At 36.2% G+C, this 21,407-nt stretch overlaps 1 protein-coding gene across 1 annotated transcript; it reads right to left on the bottom strand.

Moving 5' to 3' along the window:
• Positions 1 to 1,228: 1,228 nt before the first annotated feature.
• LOC136807709 (exostosin-like 3) lies at positions 1,229 to 9,012 on the bottom strand. Its single transcript, XM_067064310.1, has 6 exons — positions 8,882 to 9,012; positions 6,402 to 8,390; positions 5,985 to 6,112; positions 5,083 to 5,227; positions 4,659 to 4,787; positions 1,229 to 3,251 (listed from the first exon to the last, which is right to left on the bottom strand). Exons 1-6 carry the CDS (start codon positions 8,915 to 8,917, stop codon positions 3,042 to 3,044), a joined length of 2,637 nt encoding a protein of 878 aa, XP_066920411.1. The 5' UTR covers positions 8,918 to 9,012; the 3' UTR covers positions 1,229 to 3,041.
• Positions 9,013 to 21,407: the final 12,395 nt, after the last annotated feature.

Below are 21,407 nucleotides of genomic sequence, written 5' to 3'. Positions count from 1 at the left end.
CACTGACAGACCCGGCTGGGACCCCAGCCCAACTGAAAAATTTCGTCCCCGGTGGGAAAATACCCTGGAATTTCAGGCCAATGACTTTGATTGGATCACCACTCGAAATTCAATGTTAAAAAATTGCACTCCAAAATCATCTCCACTGCATGGATAATCATAAAAAACCTTTGAAAATAGAATTTATATCCCCATTGGCATTTCAATAGGAATTTTTGTCCCCACCGAAGAAAAAAATTCCACCGGGACTGTGAGACAGGGGTGTAATACACCTTTCCCGAGTTTATTTCGACTTTTTGAAAAACACCATTCTAAAACCCTGCTCTACTTGCATTTAATTTAGAAAGATTCTACTAGGAAATACAAAATCAACAAAAAAAGAATTATGTTAAAAGCTCTTCCGGTTCTTGAGATATTTCAGTTTTAAAGTTTTTTCTTAAACAAAAGTATCCCATGGAAACGACATAGAAACGAGGCCCGGTAGGATAAAATATCTTTTAAGAGAGGTTTGACTGTTAAAACAAAGGAATTAAAACAGCCATAAAAAAGGAACGGAAAAAGCTTTTGATCTCAAATTTTCAGAATGACTTTGTATCACCAAAAGCTTCAAAAGTATCAAGTTCTCGTTTCAAACTGGAGAGATCGAAAAAAATCGATAAACTTGGGAAAGGTGTATTATGTACCAGGCGTTTTTTCCTTCACTTTTTGCCGTGTCACTGTGAGTGAGCTAGTTCATGTAATGTTTTCAGCTCACTCAAATAGAGACTTAATATGCCGTTCTTTTAAAGCACATGCCAGTTAATTCCCGTAATAAACAGAGAGGAATGAATCTGTAGGGGTGCTACAGCCACTTTCGGTTGGGGTTGTGGATAGTCTACACAATAGACAGATCCAGGCTTTTAGGCCTTACTCTTCAGACTCTTGGTCTATAGGCACTGCTATAGGCGGCCACTAGTGACCCCCACCGGGAATTGCTTATTAATAGGTTTAAACATAATAGACAACATTCACTAAAGATGTTTATCAATAGAGATTTTAAATAAAAGAATGTTTAAAACACAGCTGATTGGCTTAGGTTTCGAAATTTTCTATTGTTTCATTAAAACCTCAGTACGCATGCGATCTATCTGGAGAATTTCAATATTCAAAACAAGAGCAACTGTCTGGAAACGTTAGATGAACAGTCTCCTGTGTGTGTAGCATCAGAAAATCGGATAAAAAGATAGCATATTTTAGAGATTTTCTTATATTTCAAGTATGGAATTCGGTGTTGTGACGATAGAAAATAAGCTATATACAAAAAATATAGAAAATATTATGCTAAAAAATTGTCGAGTTCTCAGATACTTAAATTAAAATTGCGAGGATATCACACCTCACATATTAGCATAATGGCGGAAAGCATGACATTGTGTTGATATGGCCCACTTATTTCGAAGACCTCAATTTCATGAAAGGTCTTCACTCATCCTAGGAGCTCACTAGTCCGAATTGCAGATCTCTTTAAAACCGCATGTTGTATAGCGGGCACGAATCAGTTAGTGGATGTCAGCAGCCTAGGAGTTCCCTAGCGAGGAATCACGACTGGGGCGGAACGTTGCAATATAGCTTGTCAATGAACAAATTTTCTAAAACTAAGGCATGGTTTTAAATTTTTTAGAATTCCACTCATTCAGTTTAATTTAATTAATTTTTATACATAGACCGGGCGACCAATTTGTACCAGAGTGTATCTCGCGTATAACGAAGCGTATTACACTCTACGACAATGAATTTTGAAATTTCCTTGGATATAGTCTGCTTACAGAATAACCGGACGACTGGTCGTGAAAGTTATCAAAAGACTCTCATTAAAAAAAATGCTTGATTCACTGGACTATCCACAGGAAGTACCTATTTACAATCAAAAACAAGCAATCCCATATCTGAAGCAGTATGTAAATAAATGGCAAGTGTTAATAATACTTATAATCGCACGATGAGTTATTTTTTCTTATTGGCGCGCCTTCGAAGAGCAATTAATTGTTAATTGCATCCTGTAGAGACCAATTAATCATTAATCACACTCTTGATGCGGCGCCAATGTTGACAAAATTGATTTTAATGTTTTTTCTTACATTTTGTTTTTCATCGAACGTTTTAATTGCATTCGAAATTCATTTTGTGAGAAAGAAAATCTATAAACAAAAATAAAAGAAAAACGTAGAGAAAAGAGAAAAGAGAAAAGAGAAAAATTTAAAACTGTCAGCGTAATTTACTTTCCTAACGGAGAAAAAGTAGTGAAACCCATTGTGCGATTAGCTCGTAATCGATTACATATACTAATAAAAATCCACCCGTTCGATAATATATTTCACCAGCATGGTTGGTTGGTACAAGCGTGTAATACCTTGAACTCTGGAGAAACCAGGCTTCTCTCAGGGAATAAGAGTTTACTGTCAAGCATTGTGTTAAATCTGTTAAATCTACAAAATAGCACCGTTCCTACTGCTAACTATCCTAAAGTTCGCCCAACAATCAAACGCGCCAAAATCGCAAAAAAAAAGCCAACGAAAAAGAAACGAATATTGCTGCGAACATCCACTTTGAAATAAGTTAAAACCAATGTAGCACATAATTTGGGCGGGGAGGGTTAGGGTTTAGTAGAACGGTTTTTATGAGGAGTCACGTTCATAGCTTGAAATATTTGGTAGCTGAATTTACAGCGGAAATGTTTTCATTTGAATGTTGAGCGAACTTTTGGATTGTTTCTGTCGTTTTTTATAAGTTTTCTATTCCCTTTGCCACTTTTCTAGCGGAAAAAGACAAAGACTTCGGGTAGTTGAAAAACAAACTTCGGAAAGTTAGGAGTTTTGTATGGGTAAGCACAAGATTTTCTGTACCTTTATAAACAAACCCTTTCCAATCCCATGTCGGTTAGCCCGGGAAAAACAGCGGAAAGATTTCGGAAAAGTGACAAGAATCTTAGTGCGGAAATGGGAAACTTATAAAAAACGACGGTTACCATAAGTACGGTACTTAGACATCATTGTAAACTCTTTTCATACATATTGGAAACATTTGGTCATCGTAGACGGTATCCTCGTCTTGAACAGAACCGAATCCGCTCTGAACTGTGTCCTTTTCAACGGGTTGTATCCGTAAACTTTTTGGAAGTACATCATGCATGTATCGCGTTCCCGGTAATGGTCAACGTCAGCGGAAAGAGCCACCGGACAACCTGGACATCGGAACGTCCATCTTGAAGTGACCTGTGTATAGAATAAACACCCTTTTCAATATTATCCCGAATCGTTAAAAAAACCGCCCAGACACTTTTTTTAGCAAGCGAGACACATCTAACTTATAAGAGTAAACAAGTGATACTTTTATGGACCTACCTAGTTATGCATTTAACACATATATAATTGATATCTACGTGAGCGTGACCATTAAACAATCATTCAGAACACAAATAGTGACGATCTATTAAAATTAGTCGTTTGTTTCTTACAAAAAAAACGTTTAGGGTTTATAGTTATGCATCTTTGTGCAAAAAATCATAAAGAATCAAAGAGGCAATCTCGAGAAAAGCTAATACCTAGGTAATTGATAATGTGCATATAAATAAATATCGAATTTGGCCAGTTTTTCTAGAAAAACACGCCAAGCAACCAAAATTTCACGTCTAAACACACACATTCTTCAAAAGTAAGCCCTCATGAGCAAAAAAACATCTATCTCATCAAAAAATTGAGTAATTTGGCTAAGAACATTGATGTATGCTTATTAATGGTATAAACATGCGTTTTTTGAGCCAAAAATTTTTTTTGAAAAAATCTACTTGAGCCATCTTTTACCTATGATGGTACCCTACTTTCATGCAAAAAATCAGAAAAAGTTATTAACGATCTAATTTTTCACAAAGTCCAAAAAACCCGTTTTTTAGCCGTTTTTGGCCCAAATTTGCCCAAAAAAATTTTGTGCAAAAAATCTAATAAGCCAATCACGAGGAAAGCTAATAACGAACGAACGAACGAACGAAGGAACGAACGGACGAACGGACAAAGGTTAATTTATAGGACCTCCACCCCACCGGGGTAGGTCCAAAAATATTTGATTAGTCAAGGAAAAATTGAATCTAGGTCATAATATCCTATTTCTTCAAATGGTGAATAAGTACTTAACTATTGTTTTCGCAAGATTGTCGAGGAAATCACTCTAAAACACTTATATAGAACCCCTTTTTTTCCTCCGAAAGCACTATCCCTGCTTATTCCAGCCATCCCGACACAGTGGTCAAAGAAAGATTGTGCGTTTGAGAAGATAAATGGATTATGAACAGCAAATTAGCAAATATTCTTGAAGTTTTTGGTGAATTATGCAGAATATTTAGACGGTAAAGCCTCTTTACATACTTCGATAAGACAGGAATTTGTCTGAGACCGAAAATGGCGTATACACACCAAATAATTCTTTGAAATTTTGATAAATTATGAGGCGGAGAAGCCTCCTTATATACTTCGCTGAGACGGAAAATGGATTATATACACAAAATAAGAACATATTCTTGTGGAGATTTATGCAGATTTTTAGACGGTAAAGCCTCTTTTTATAGCTCGATGAGACGGAAATTCGTATGAGACGGAAAAATTTTTAACACTGCTACAATGAAGTACCTTGATGGGCGGCTTCTGTGTGATGTGCGCCACGAGGAAGTTCATTGCGATATCTTCACAGTTCATAAAGTTGTCCACCATTTCTTTGATCGCGTTTTCCATGATGTGAGTATAGACGTACGAATAATACTGAGGAAAGAAATGAAAGGGAGCGTTAAATGGTTTTGATTACTTTGCAAAAATTCCTCATCCTTTCGCCCAATTCTTTCACAAGCTTGAGATTTTTTTTTTGTTTTGATTTTTTTTTTCATCCACTGCCGTCCGGGTAATCGTTATAAAACTTTTTTAAACTGTTTTCAAAAGAAAAACTTTTCTTTTTACTATCAAAGCCAAAAAACAACAAATTATTGAAATATAAAAGGGTTAAAGCCATGGCTTTTCTTTCTCATTCGACTTAAGAAAGTATATTTCATATGATATTTACCTTATGGAAAAAAGCACCACCAGTGAGAACCAACGACAACTCACAAGAATGCTCCGAATTGTAATAAAAGTAATTGGATGTAGAGTTGAACGCGTGATGTCGCCCTGGGAAACCTACCAGTCGGTCACGGTTCTCTCGCCAAATTCTGATAGAAAAAAAAAAATGAAGATAAGTTATCTAGCCAAGCTCGACAATCACTTGCTTCTTACAACTATATCTTTTATGCTCAATGGCTATTATAAAGATATCGAGTAAGAAGAATGAGCCAGCATCGATCTTGCTTAGCTTTAAGTTGCCATGCATGCTACATTTTTGTAACGTTGCCGTTACATCCGTTATGGGGATGTTGCAGGTTTTAGGTGTAGTTTTTAACGTTGGGAGTTTTACCATGAAATTTCAAACCATGGGTCTGTGAAAGACACGACTTTTAAGTTAAAATTTACTCATAGCCCATAAGCTAGAGGCCAGATTTTGGCAAATCGGGCTCACTCGACGGAGGAAACCTAACTATGATTTTTGAAAGTCTTAACTACTATATTTTGAGAAAAATTAGCAGGGTACTTTTTCAAACTCACAGCCTTAGATAAAAATTTTCAACCTTTTTAGGGGGTGGCTAATACCGGAGAAAACTCCCGACAAACCGGAATTTTAGCCAGCATTTTTGAGTTTATTTCCTGAATTGGCAGCTTGGGTCCGATTGTGGTGGTTTCCGGATTCGATTGTATAGTTCATGGGCTATGCGATTATAGATGAATAGAGCGGGATAAGTACGTCCCCTACGCTGAACTTGGACACCTAGAGTAAGTGATATCGGAATGATGAAGAAATTTTCCCTTCAAAAAAAAACTCAGGTGCAAGTTTTGTCAAATCTAAAAAAATCATCGACATGAAATAAATCTCACCTGAAAGCAAGTTCAATCTCATCATGTCGCAAGTAGATATCATCATCCATAGAGAGAACAGCTTCTGTTTCGATGACGTCATATGGTATAAAACGATTATTTAAACTGTTCTTGCCAGCACGGATCACCTGTCGAATCAAGGAAAAAGGACAAGAAAATAACAAAAAGACTTTGGGTGAACGAAGCCTCGTCTAATGTCAAAATGAAAAAGCCCTTAAAGTCGGGTTATAAAATTAATATTACTTTGAACCTGTAGTCAATGAATTAATTGAGTGTATTAACTTGGTGCAATATTTTTCCTATAATTAGGCAATTCAAAACCCCAATAGCCTTATATAGAAAAAAATTGTTTAAACTACTCAAACAAAATTGTGAAATTTAATCAATACGATGAAATTAAGCTCGATGAAATCTTACTTCAATTTTGACATCTATATCAGGCCATACCAGAGTGTCTGACGGATCTTTAGGGTTGTTCCATACTACAACAACTTTATGCAGATATTTCATTCCTGAAAGTCTTTGCAACGCCTCCATGAGAATAACTTCCCGGTCATAAGTCAACATAAGTACTGTGAACTGTTCAACAGGGTAGTCGCCACCTAGAGACCGTGCAAAGGGGATCCCATCCCCACCTTTGCCATCCCCTATAGGACTGTAATTATCAGCACCTTCTACAGTGAATTGGTATTCTGAAGGGAGCGGAGTCTGAAATGGGTTGACAGGGATGGTGTGTATAGCACCTGGGTAGGTGTTCCATAATCTATGTTTATCAACCCCAATGGTTGATAAATTATGTGAAAAATAATGTTGAGGTGTATTAGATAAGGCAGCATTTCCAATATTTTTTATAGTCATTGCTTTGTGGTCTTTATGCAGAGTTGGATGGAGACCAATATTGGTCTGTATGTTGGAAATGATCGTTCTCAGATACTTGTATTGAGATGCAAAATAAGTCTGATAGAAAAATCTGCCATTCCGCTTGAGCGAGATAAAGTCTTCTGTTGGTAGGCTTCTTAACAGATATATTAGCTCTGGAAGCCTCTGGTAGTGTAAGACCACTGATGCTGTTTTCCAGTCTAGTGTGTTTGTAAATGGTAGTAGACTGTGGTCACCAATGAATATTGGTACACAGGCTGCAACTAACGTCTCAATAATGTTTGTGTGTAAAAATAAATTATTCTTGTAAGTGGGTATAATGCAAAATCTAGATTTCTTGGAAATTTGTCTGTTGTCCTTACAAAGACACCAGCCATGTGTACATGATGTGTAATACGCTTCAGTGCATTTTGACTGTATAAAAATATCACGTTCTTTTGTTTCATTCATTATCAATCTTTGCAAATTATCAAGTAATAGTTTGGAGGATTCATCCGAATTGGGTAAAAAAGCGTATGTAAACGAGACCAGATATTGTCTTTGAACTGGAAGTATGGGTGGTAACTCCTTCCATATATTATTAACAGTTTGTGTCGGTAAATTAGCTGGCATTATCAAGTCATAACCAGCTCTATACGTTGGACATAAATAAGGCTGAATCTGAATAACATGGGCTGGTATTTTTAGTTGATGCACTGTTTTGCAGAATAAGTCAGCATCATTAGTATTTGAATCTGAATTGATAATTAGTAGATGATTTCCAGGTTTGTCAGTAATATCCTTATTGATGACACTGGCTAACCTGGAAGTGTCTTTTGTCAGTGTAACACTGTGTAGTTGCACACAAGCACCGTTCTTATTTGAAGAATAATCTGTCTCTCCTTTTATTAATTTCAATAAATCATTGCTGTTAGCTGAACCTGGTGAAATATGAAATTGAAATGTCTTGATGACAGAGCATTGAGTAAAATCAAAGCATTTTTGAAAGTTACAATCAATGTCTTGATTCGTTTTTGGAGCATTGATGATTAAGGGATCAGTCTTCAAAGGCACACCGACAAAAATTTTATTTGTCACGATTTTCTGGCTTTGAATACGCTGATAATTGGCAGCATCACGTTTTGCAATCTGAATTTTTTTATTCAATCCTTTCAATTCGATCAATAATTTATCCTTCTCTTGAGAACTCTTGAACACATCTCTTTGCAAATAAGTCCTTTGGCGATCCAACTTGGTAATAAATTTTAATGCTTTAAATTTGACAGACGTTAATTCTTTTATCTGTTCTTCCAGTGCATCAATCTTTCTCTTTTTCAAATCTACATCTTCATACAGTATCTTTCTTGATTCTAAATAGTCGTCTTCGTTGGATGTACTGGTGTTTGGTTGCAACAACAATGCAATTTGAATGAACAATGGTACCACAATGCCAAACAAGATGACAACTATAAGGACTGTTTTGAAATTGCACATTTGATTGTTCATCCTGCTGCTGGTGGTAGCGAGTGGAGCAGATCTCAATGCGTCCTAAAGAAGAAAATGTTTTAAAAGTGGCTTTTATAATTAATGATTTTAGAAGGATGTTTAGAATTTAGAACTTTCCTGGAGAGATAATTGTTGTTAATAAGATTCGTTGTGGTAAAAGGACTAAAAGCTGCTAGTTGTTTTAAATTTACTGCAAGTTCTCCCTGATGATTATGAAAGTTTTTTAAAAAATCAATAGAAAATTACTGTAAATACTGACGATGGTTACCCTCATTCTTCTAATTGTTCATCTGATTAATCAAAATGATTTTTTGTCTATTTCGAAGACACAAATATGCCTGTAATAGTATAAATCGAATCTATGAATTTATCATATAAAATCTTTTGTTTTGAAGTGATTTTCCCACGTTTTGATAAATCTTTGTCTAGAAATATGCAATTTCATTTTATCACAAACTAACAGAACTAACTATGCAAAGCTCTGCCAAAATCTATATATGCCCTTATTTGTGCAAATAAATCCTTTATCTTACCTTTGATTTTTGTGATTCTTCAAGCGGAACAATCATAGAAGAGACAGTTGTAAGAACCAAAACACATAAGCACAACAGCCAATCCAAATACAGCTAAACAGAGTGAGCACGGTTTACGTTCAAGTACAAGTGCTGTGAAATACAATGTCATGAACAAAGATTGATTTGAATTGAGAATAGGATTACCAGGTCTTGGGATCAGCAAAAGTGGTAATAACCATTGAAGACAATACATAATGCACTAAACCTTATACTGAAGTTTGTATCATATCATTTAAAAGTTTTGGTTGTGATCTAAGAGAGATAATCAAATTTCATCAATAAGTATAGGTTAAGATAGGATCAAGTTAGATCCTGCTTACTTCACATAGCTTTCGTATGATACGTGTGTAAGGAGGTGTATGTGAGAATTGTAATATTAACATATCATAATTTTGTACTCAGGTTCAAAGCACTTTTCAAAAACCATGAGAAAATATTTGAAAGTAAGTTTGTTTTTATTATCTGAAACAGGGTTAAACAAACCCTATTTTAGGCAGTTTTTGGCCTTAATTTGCCCAAAGAAATATTTTTTGAAAGTCAGGCTTCATCATATTTTAGGAATTATTATTTTGCATCTTTTTTAAGAAATATCAGGACATAACAAATGAAGCTCCTGAGAGAAACTATATCGGACAAACAGACAAAGTCGAATAATTGTGATTTAATCGATTTTGTCGATTGTGTTCTATTGGTTCAATTGATAGTTAATGTATCATTAGGTTCCTGCTGTTGAAAATCCAGAAAATATTGTTATATATTGAAATATAAAAACTCACAAAAATATTGGAAACTAGATCAACAAATGATTCTAAAAAATTGAATGAGTCTATTCCGTAACTTGGTCTAATGTTGACATCCCAATCCGATTCAGAGGGATGAGAAAAACCCTTCATAAGGCAATGAGAATTTGATGTTCTGTTTACCGTCGCGTTTCAAAAAATATTTGATGCGGCAAAATTTCATTATTCATTATTCCTACCTGGTGCTTCCAATCTCCAACGAAGTTGAATTCCACCGTGAAATTGAGCTGCTTTCACTTTCGGAATCAAAATAATGCCGCCCACTGCTAAAAAAGATGCCCGCCCCATTCGCGGACGTGATTGGAACCATGTTTTTTACTTGAGGCGCACATTTTGTTAGCGAAGATGTTATTTTTGATTCACTTTGAGTGTTTTGGATAGCTTGGCACAGGAAAAGAAGAAAATATTGAGTTTTTAAGAAATAATGAACTTTTTTGAGCGGCGGCTCAAGAGCATGCGGGCGGTCGACGGTAAACAGAACATTAAATTCCCATCACCTAAAGATTAGTCACCCTTCTTTAGAGATGGAAAAAAGGAGCCAAAAACCCACTTTCCCTAAGCAAAAGGGGAAGAAAATCAAACACCAATTAACCTTGATTACGACGATGGTAAGACATAAATTTATTTCAAATTTTACTATCACTTACAGTTAGTCACACTAGGAAATTAAGCTTTCAGAAAAAACAACATCAGTCATCTACAGGATACATTTCAACAACAAGGATGAGAGTTACCTGAATAAAGTTTGGAAGACAATATTAATTAAAACTTGAAAGATGGAAACAAAATGGGCCATCGCAGAAAATTTTTGTTACCCCCCGTCGGACGACATGCATTTTTTAGTTTTTTCTAGCCTCTGAAATAATTTCTCTTTTCCGGTAGTGGTCGGAAATTCTGATGAAAATCCATGTACTTTTGCAGAATGCATCTGAAATTCCACTCTTTTTTGCCTTTTTTTAATTCAATACACCGTTTAACAGTTTCGACATCTTCACAGGCGGTAGGTAAAAATGCTCACTTTAGTACTGTGGAAGGTTAGAGAAATGTAAACATTGCCATTTTTTTTCTTTCCTTTAAAGAGAATTTTTTAGATATTTGAACATGATATTAATGACAATTTTATGTATCTCTCCTGAAAATTTCACAAAAATTCATCTAGAGGAAAAGAAGTTATGATTAAAAGGAGTTCTTTACCTACCATTTCTCTGCTAGGTTTCCTTATGAGAACTGGATGTTTACCTTACCTACCATTTTTTACGGGGGAGAGTGAAGTTTCCCGTGGTTGCCAAAATCAAAACAATGGCAAATTGTTCATACGCGTGCGCAGTCGACACAGTTAAACGGTGTATTACCTTGGAAATTCATACATTTCCTTCTCTTACCTTGGAAATTTCGAATTTTGGTGAAAACTTTTGCCCTCGGAAATCCTGTGTCGTCCGCCCTCCTGTTACAGACAAATTCTGGAATTAGCCAATAAAACGTGTAGCAGCCAAAATCAACCAACCAAAATTTGTCATTCAATTCCCGAGACAGCGCTTCGATTTTTAAGGCCTTGTTTGTACGCTAAAGTAAAAACAATGGGTCAATGTTTGAGGTCCGGCAAAATTTCCGGCCTATCCGGCAGTGCGTGGATCTAGGTGGGTTCTGTCTCCCCCGTAGATCTTTTTCTTGGGAAGTTGATCTTCAAATTAGTTTTCAAAGTTGGCTTGGCTCAAATTTTTTCATCTATGACTATGGCTCAAATTTTAGGCAATTTCTCAAAGTTTTTTCATTAAAAAGCGCCGGGTTATTTTTTCGTCAATCCCTTTAGAAGTTTTTTTGCTTGAGAGTCAAGTAAACGACATAGCGCTTTCGCAGCATTAATCTTTGATATGCATTCTGGCGGGACGCTAGTGTGACTAACTGACTTATATACCAAATAGACCTTTTTTCAAAGAGTAGTCCAGCCCAGCAAAGCAAATTTAGCCGAATGAAAGCTAAAAATCGATGGATTATGGAGCCATTCGCGCTGAGCTGGAATTATTACTTTACGCCAACTGAAAATCAAACAATCTTTGTAAGTACTAGGGTGGACAGGCCAAAATTTTCCCCCCAATTTCAAGAAACCAAACTGATTTTATTTGAAAGTCCTTATACCTTTGTGAGAAAAATGAGGGGTCATTTATTAGAATTGGTTAAGTATTCCCAAAGTTATTCCATTTTCAAAACACAAAAAAAACACCTTTTCAAAGAATCACCTCCTTACACCACGTCAGCAAGAAATAATTTTCGGAAGCACCAAAATCGCGCCAAAAATGGCGGATGTGGGGAGTTTTGCCGGTGCGGTCTGAAAATCGGCCCGATGACTGTTAAACTTTAGCTCATCGCTAATGAGCTGGAACAGATGGTGTATGGTGCTTAAATGAAAAAATCTGCAATCTTGTTAAAAAATTGCAATTTCTTCTTATTTTTCGAAATTCCAGGCGGCCTGTAGATTTTCAAATTTAAAGCACTTTGTGATAGATTGTAGCCTAATCTTACCCTGGGTTTACTAAAAAAACCGCAATTGAAAAGATAAACCAGCTCAATAGCGACAGCCATTTGTTTCAAATGTGGGTCGAGAATTTTCTGGTGCCGTGGTCAGCAGCGCTAAATCGCGTTTTCACCTTGACGTAGAAAAACATAAATATCTTTGGAAAGAAAATAGATACTTGGATGCAGTTTTTTTACTTGTTTTCCTGATAATTGCTGATTGATATTTAAAAAAAAGAATGAACAGATTTGGATGAGTTAAAGGTAAGTACTAATACTAAGTACTAATACTAATACTAAGTAATAATAAGTGCCGTGGTATAGTGGTCATCGACTTTGATTCCTACACAGGTGATCGAGGTTCGATTCCCACTCACAACAGTTCACTTGGCAAGTGAACGAACCTTTGCCCGGGTCAACCCATGCCATGTGAGGGGAATTGGGTAGTCAGTCCAAGGTGCTGACGGGACACTAACTTTTAGTGTCTATTTGCGAAAATAGGCTTCTCAGCCTCCTTCAACTGTACTCAACTACATAGAAATAATACATTGAAGCTCATTTTTGTAAATTCTTCCTCGTTCCGCGCAAAAAATCCCGACGAGTGCGCACCCTATAAGTACGAAATCCATACTGGAGTCCAGCAGAAAAAACAATGATAAAACCATGCATAATTATTACAATATGCATGATACAGTAATTATGCATGGCTCTGTCATTGATTTTATGGCTGGACTACATAATTATTCAACAGGACGTCCTCTTTGATAGCAACTCCAGAAGATTTTTCAAGTTTTAATTTTTTTTTCAAAATCTATCCTATCTTGTAGGGCTTTGAAAAAGAAAGAAAATGAGGGGTCATAGGCCTCCAGAGGATTAGTGGTTGTAAAGATATTCAAATTTTAATGTCAAAAATTTGACTAAAAATGTCAAAAAAAGGTTAGGAAAAAAGCTTGGAAAAATTCGAAAAATGTGTCAAAAAAGAAAAAAAAGAAATTTTCCAGTCATGCTTCTTAAATTTTGCATATCTCTTTTTCTAGTGTAGCTAGAGACCTCAAATTTGGAGGGAGAATTCTTTGATGGTGTTAAAATATTATTATATAAAAATATTTGTAAAATATTTAGTATATTTATCAAAATAACGAAAGATATATCTTTTTTTGAAAAAAGAAGACATTGCATTGTTTTATTTTTGTTTTTGAAGAAAATAGCTTGGAAAGGTTGAAATGAGTCAAAAAAGGTGGTAGGACCCATTTTCAGGGGCCTCTGGAAATGGAGGAACAAAAACTTATGAGTAAAAATAAGTTTTTCTGAAAGGAGAAATCCCAAATGAAAAGAAAATCCATTTCGGCAGAAATAAAAACTCTTTTTTGGGACATTCCCATGCTAAAGAAGCAAAAAATTAAAAAACTACATGAAAATGAAAGAACTAGAATTAGCAATTGTGATTTTTGAATCCTCACCCTTTTTCACCCCCGCGCTCGATAGGATCGATCATCGGAACGGCTCGATGACCGATCGATTTGTGATCGATGGATTACTTAACGATCCGGATAGGAGATCGATGGAAGATTCAGCCATTAAAAAGTCTTGAGTATCGATCCTTCGTTGATCCATTATCGAGCTAGTATTTCAATCGAGTATATCGATTTGTCATCGATCGTTAATCGATCGTCATCGATCGTTAATCGATTCGTCATTATTGATCGTTAATCGATTATGCATCGATTATAAATCGATTATGCATCTATCATGTATCGATCATACATCGATCGATAAAAGATCGATGATAGATCGATAATAATCGATAACTATATAATTTTTAAAAAAATCTTGAGTATCGATCCTCTATCATTTCCTATCAATTTCCTATCCGGATCGTTAAGTAATCCATCGATCACATATTGATCTGTCATCGAGCCGTTCCGATGATCGATCCTATCGAGCGCGGGAGTCTGGTTTTTCTGATAAACATTACTAGGGTGGACAGGCCAAAATTTTCCCCTCAATTTTTAGAAACCAAACTAATTTATTTGAAAGTCCTTACCTTTGTGAGAAAAATGAGGGGTCATTTATTAGAATTGGTTAAGTATTCCCAAAGTTATTCCATTTTCAAAACACAAAAAAATCACCTTTTCAAAGAATAGCCTCCTTACACCACGGCAGCAAGAAATAATTTTCGGAAGCACCAAAATCGCGCCAAAAATTGCGGATGAAATCTAGTCTCCCGTGTGGCGGGGTGTGGGGAGTTTATCCGGTGCGGTCTGAAAATCGGCCTGATGACTGTTAAACTTTAGCTTATCGCTAATGAGCTGGAAATGATAGCTAAAAACAAATTTCACCACTAGAAAGCTGAAATCCTCAGCTTTCAGATGGTGTAAGCTGCTTAAATGAAAAAATCCGCAATCTTGTTAAAAAATCGCAATTTCTTCTTATTTTTCGAAATTCCAGACGGCCTGTAGATTTTCAAATAAAGCACTTTGTGATAGATTGTAACCTAATCTTACCCTGGGTTTACTAAAAAAACCGCGATTGAAAAGATGAACCAGCTCAATAGCGACAGCCATTTGTTTCAATGTTGGTCGAGAATTTTCCGGTGCTGTGGTCAGCGCTAAATCGCGTTTTCACCTTGATGTCAAAAAACATGAATATCTTTGGAAAGAAAATACATACCTGGATGCAGTTTTTTTTACTTGTTTCCCTGATAATTCCTGATTGATTTAAAAAAAAGAATGAACAGATTTGGATGATTTAAAGGTAAGTACTAATACTAAGTACTAATACTAATACTAAGTAATAATAAGTGCCGTGGTATAGTGGTCATCGACTTTGATTCCTACACAGGTGATCGAGGTTCGATTCCCACTCACAACAGTTCACTTGGCAAGTGAACGAACCTTTGCCCGGGTCAACCCATGCCATGTGAGGGGAATTGGGTAGTCAGTCCAAGGTGCTGACGGGACACTAACTTTTAGTGTCTATTTGCGAAAATAGGCTTCTCAGCCTCCTTCAACTGTACTCAACTACATAGAAATAATACATTGAAGCTCATTTTTGTAAATTCTTCCTCGTTCCGCGCAAAAAATCCCGACGAGTGCGCACCCTATAAGTACGAAATCCATACTGGAGTCCAGCAGAAAAAACAATGATAAAACCATGCATAATTATTACAATATGCATGATACAGTAATTATGCATGGCTCTGTCATTGATTTTATGGCTGGACTACATAATTATTCAACAGGACGTCCTCTTTGATAGCAACTCCAGAAGATTTTTCAAGTTTAATTTTTTTTTCAAAATCTATCCTATCTTGTAGGGCTTTGAAAAAGAAAGAAAATGAGGGGTCATAGGCCTCCAGAGGATTAGTGGTTGTAAAGATATTCAAATTTTAATGTCAAAAATTTGACTAAAAATGTCAAAAAAAGGTTAGGAAAAAAGCTTGGAAAAATTCGAAAAATGTGTCAAAAAAGAAAAAAAAGAAATTTTCCAGTCATGCTTCTTAAATTTTGCATATCTCTTTTTCTAGTGTAGCTAGAGACCTCAAATTTGGAGGGAGAATTCTTTGATGGTGTTAAAATATTATTATATAAAAATATTTGTAAAATATTTAGTATATTTATCAAAATAACGAAAGATATATCTTTTTTTGAAAAAAGAAGACATTGCATTGTTTTATTTTTGTTTTTGAAGAAAATAGCTTGGAAAAGGTTGAAATGAGTCAAAAAGGTGGTAGGACCCATTTTCAAGGGGCCTCTGGAAATGGAGGAACAAAAACTTATGAGTAAAGAATAAGTTTTTCTGAAAGGAGAAATCCCAAATGAAAAGAAAATCCATTTCGGCAGAAATAAAAACTCTTTTTTGGGACATTCCCATGCTAAAGAAGCAAAAAAATTAAAAAAACTACATGAAAATGAAAGAACTAGAATTAGCAATTGTGATTTTTGAATTCCTCACCCTTTTTCACCCCCGCGCTCGATAGGATCGATCATCGGAACGGCTCGATGACCGATCGATTTGTGATCGATGGATTACTTAACGATCCGGATAGGAGATCGATGGAAGATTCAGCCATTAAAAAGTCTTGAGTATCGATCCTTCGTTGATCCATTATCGAGCTAGTATTTCAATCGAGTATATCGATTTGTCATCGATCGTTAATCGATTCGTCATCGATCGTTAATCGATTCGTCATTATTGATCGTTAATCGATTATGCATCGATTATAAATCGATTATGCATCTATCATGTATCGATCATACATCGATCGATAAAAGATCGATGATAGATCGATAAATAATCGATAACTATATAATTTTAAAAAAATCTTGAGTATCGATCCTCTATCAATTTCCTATCAATTTCCTATCCGGATCGTTAAGTAATCCATCGATCACATATTGATCTGTCATCGAGCCGTTCCGATGATCGATCCTATCGAGCGCGGGAGTCTGGTTTTTCTGATAAACATTACTAGGGTGGACAGGCCAAAATTTTCCCCTCAATTTTTAGAAACCAAACTAATTTTATTTGAAAGTCCTTACCTTTGTGAGAAAAATGAGGGGTCATTTATTAGAATTGGTTAAGTATTCCCAAAGTTATTCCATTTTCAAAACACAAAAAAATCACCTTTTCAAAGAATAGCCTCCTTACACCACGGCAGCAAGAAATAATTTTCGGAAGCACCAAAATCGCGCCAAAAATTGCGGATGAAATCTAGTCTCCCGTGTGGCGGGGTGTGGGGAGTTTATCCGGTGCGGTCTGAAAATCGGCCTGATGACTGTTAAACTTTAGCTTATCGCTAATGAGCTGGAAATGATAGCTAAAAACAAATTTCACCACTAGAAAGCTGAAATCCTCAGCTTTCAGATGGTGTAAGCTGCTTAAATGAAAAAATCCGCAATCTTGTTAAAAAATCGCAATTTCTTCTTATTTTTCGAAATTCCAGACGGCCTGTAGATTTTCAAATAAAGCACTTTGTGATAGATTGTAACCTAATCTTACCCTGGGTTTACTAAAAAAACCGCGATTGAAAAGATGAACCAGCTCAATAGCGACAGCCATTTGTTTCAATGTTGGTCGAGAATTTTCCGGTGCTGTGGTCAGCGCTAAATCGCGTTTTCACCTTGATGTCAAAAAACATGAATATCTTTGGAAAGAAAATACATACCTGGATGCAGTTTTTTTTACTTGTTTCCCTGATAATTCCTGATTGATTTAAAAAAAAGAATGAACAGATTTGGATGATTTAAAGGTAAGTACTAATGCATTGAAGTTCATCATAGCTTCAGCCCCCCCCCTTACTTTTTTTTTGGGGGGGGGGCTAAGAAATATTTTGGCCTTTAAAGAGCCTGGGGGCTAAAATTACCAAAATATTTGGGGGGACCTAGATTGTTGGGGGGAGCCCAGATGATCTGGCTGAGACTCTGGGGGCTGTTCAGTTAATTTTAAAAGATCTCTTATCTTACTATTAAATAAATATAAAAAGCAAAAGATTTGTAAACATAGATATTAATACAAGTAAAATTTAGTTTTCATTTATCAGTACTGTACTTGCATATACTGATTATTGACTTCTCTCTACGGGGGCGGGAGGACAATGTTTTTGTTTTTTCCCCAAGTGTTAGGGGACCTAACACAAGGCAATTTTTTGGGGGGAGCTAAATTGTTGGGGGGACCTTACTTTGTTGGGGGGAGCTAGAAACCTGGCTGAAGCTATGTTCATTTTTGTAAATTCTTCCTCGTTTTCCTCGTTCGCGCAAAAAATCCTGACGAGTATTAGTGCGCACCCTAACATTACAAAGTTTCAGCCTCCAAATACATTTTCCTCCATTTCCAGACACATTTGTTCTTCGATAGTTGCAAATTTTTTTTCTCCCGTTGGCAAACAATTTTCAAAATGTTGCAAAACGTTCAGCATTTTACCAATTTGCCGTCTAGCCCGTGCCCACAGTGTTATTTACCGCTGCCTGGAAAGCTAAGATCACGGGCTTTCATTTAGTAAAAACCGGAACGCTTTAGCATACATAGAAAAAAAGTTCCAAGGGTTCAAAGTTCACGGAAAAATGAAACATTTGGTTTGACGTCAACGAAAGTTGCATGACTTCTGGAGTCGCTATGGGCCATTCCAGAATTTGTCTGTAACAGGGGGGCGGACGACACAGGATTTCCGAGGACAAAAGTTTTCACCAAAATTTGAAATTTCCAAGGCGAGAGAAGAAAATGTATGAATTTCCAAGGCAATTGAATTAAAAAAGGCAAAAAAGAGTGGAATTTCCGATGCATTTTGCAAAAGTACATGGATTTTTATCGGAATTTCCGACCACCACTGAAAAAGAAAAATTATTTCCGAGGCTAGAAAAAATTAAAAAATGCACGTCGTCCGAACGGGGGTAACAAAAATTTTCTGGAATGGCCCTATCTTTGAAAAAAGGTCTATACATGGAAACGTCCGGAGCACGATTTTCGACGATATAATTACTATTGGTTCGATTAATTACGTCTGGTATAGACTTGTTAAAAGAATTATCAGAGGTCATACCTTTAATTTACAGTAAAAACTTTAGGACAAGCATTCTTGAAAATAATTTTCAGCTTCTCACTGTAAATCCGCCATATTGATAATGCAATCGGCAGCCGTCAAATTATAATTTTCGAATTAATATAGCCTAGTACATACTTACCTCCAAAAAGGTTCGTGAAGCGGGAAAATTAGAAAGGATCCCAAGAGAACATTTTGTTCTCTTCCTGTTGACTATATAATAGTGAGGTTAAGTAAATCGGTAAAATCACGACGACGAACGAAAATTTAACAGGCTAGCGGGTTTCAACCAATCAAATTTCGTATTTCCACTAGCCTATTACATTTTTCGTCCGTCGTCGTGATTATCCTGGTATGCTTAACCTCAGTAATAACGAGTGATTATCTGGCACCTACGGTGGCCCAGAAGGGTCAATGAATCTTTGCTTTTATACTAAGAATCTGTTTTTTTACTAAGAATCTTTGTTTTTTTTACTAAGAATCTTTGTTTTTTTACTAAGAATCTTTGTTTTTTTGGTAAGAATCTTTGTTTTTTTGGTAAGAATCTTTGTTTTTACTAAGAATCTTTGATTTTTGGTAAGAATCTTTGTTTTTACTAAGAATCTTTGTTTTTACTAAGAATCTTTGTTTTTACTAAGAATCTTTCTTTTTTTAATAAGAATCTTTGTTTTTTACTAAGAATCTTTGTTATTCTGATCGATGGCGTATCGGCAGCCGCTCAAGGTAAAGCTCTGATCGGAGAGCTTGGAAGTGGCCCTTTGATGTGCCGACATAACTAGTCGGGTTCTAGCTCCGAAAAGCTTTCCGACTAGCACAAAAGCGACGACCACAGATATCTAAGCCCGAAGGGCTAGATATGCAACTTTAAGCTTTCTCCAGCAAAAATTTGACTTTTTAAATTTCGTGCCGATGGATAGGATCTAGCATTTTGATTGTTTTCGGAGCGCGAGATCAAAAAACGTAGGCGGCAAACGCTATTTCACATCTCTCAAACCGGTGAAATTGCATATTTTAGTCACGTGACTCTGGTAGGAAATCCTTCCGAAGATGAGCTTCACTTTTTGATAAAAGCCGCAAATCTAGCCCTTCGGGCTTTACAGATATCTGTGACGACGACTGGCGGTTCCCAAGAAAGGCTAGATAGACCGTCGTCCCAAATTCTAAAAAGGTCTTGAAACAGGTTTTCGTAGGGCACCCCTGAGATCAGGGCAAATTGTTGGCGTTTCCCTGTTCCTAAAAAGTGATATATCCCTTAACTTTAATCGAATAACTAAAAATCGATTTACTCGAAAACTGCAAGACATTAGAGGGGCAATTTTTTTTTGTAAAATCCGCTATCTATTAGCAGCAAATTAGCAAAAATTTACCCTGATCTCAACGATGTCCTACGAATCGACACATTTCACTACCTCCTCGGCCGCTGGTCTAAGCATGGTCTAAGTTAGGTAACTATGTTCTCCAGTAAAAAAAGTGAAGCAAAAAGTTGAAATTTTAAATTTTGTGCCGATGGATAGAATTTAGCACGAACCTTTAAGGTAATAATGAGCATTGTTATCAATAATTTTTTGGTGGGAAAAACTAAGAAAAAGCAAATGAAAATCTGCAAAACGGTGATTTCGGGTATATTCAGACGGAAAAAATGTCCTCAAAAATCGGACTTAGTCACATTTTTACTCTCAGGTCTCTAATAGACGGTGGGTCTGGAATGAAATTTGGCCTCTCCGTTTAGCGTAAATACTGCTATTATAAGTACAAAGTACGAGGTAAAATTACTCTGAATATCAAAGCCAGGTTTCCAGGCTCACTTGCCCCCTCCTGTCTGTCAAGACAATAAATTCGATCATCTATCACTAGCCCATATAATATGTAAGTATTCATTCAATTCCAGTAAACTACAAATCAGGTATCAAGGAAAATCCAAGAAATGAACTACTACCTGTGACTGTAGACATGCACGTGCTCACCTTTTAGCAGGGAGACGATAATTACAAGGTCTCAAAAGAAGGTTGTCTATTGCTCATTCCGACTATTAACCTGACTGAAATTCGAGCCGTTACTAGCAACCCTGCGGGGCCCAAGGCGCCGAGTATGCACCCGGCACAGTGACAAGCCGTTACTAGCAACCCTGACCCTACCTAACTGTTACCTAATCAATTCCGAACAACAAATCAAAACCCCCGAAAATTTAAAATGTCGGAATGAGCAATAGACAACCTTCTTTTGAGACCTTGTAATTATACTTTCCCCTTTTTAGCAGTGCCTTTGTTGTTCTCGAGAAAGGAAGAACAGATAAGGCAGAGAAATAAAACAGACCGAAAACTTATTCGGCTTTTGCTCTCGTCGTTCAAAGGCGCAAAGTAAAAAAATTGGTCTGTAAAATACACAAAATGAAGATGTAAGGTTTACCGGGTGCCGAAACAGTTTAACCGTCAGCCGAAGCGAAAAAAACAAAGATTCTTAGTAAAAACAAAGATTCTTAGTAAAAACGAAGATTCTTAGTAAAAACAAAGATTCTTAGCAAAAATCAAAGATTCTTAGCAAAAATCAAAGATTCTTAGTAAAAAATCAAAGATTCTTAGTGAAATCAAAGATTCTTAATAAAAACAAAGATTCTTAGTAAAAAACAAAGATTCTT

This window comes from Clytia hemisphaerica, unplaced genomic scaffold (genome assembly GCF_902728285.1).
Source record: "Clytia hemisphaerica strain Z4C2 unplaced genomic scaffold, Clytia hemisphaerica genome assembly, whole genome shotgun sequence".
NCBI classification, from domain to species: domain Eukaryota; kingdom Metazoa; phylum Cnidaria; class Hydrozoa; order Leptothecata; family Clytiidae; genus Clytia; species Clytia hemisphaerica.
This window is presented reverse-complemented; position numbering and strand designations above follow the sequence as displayed.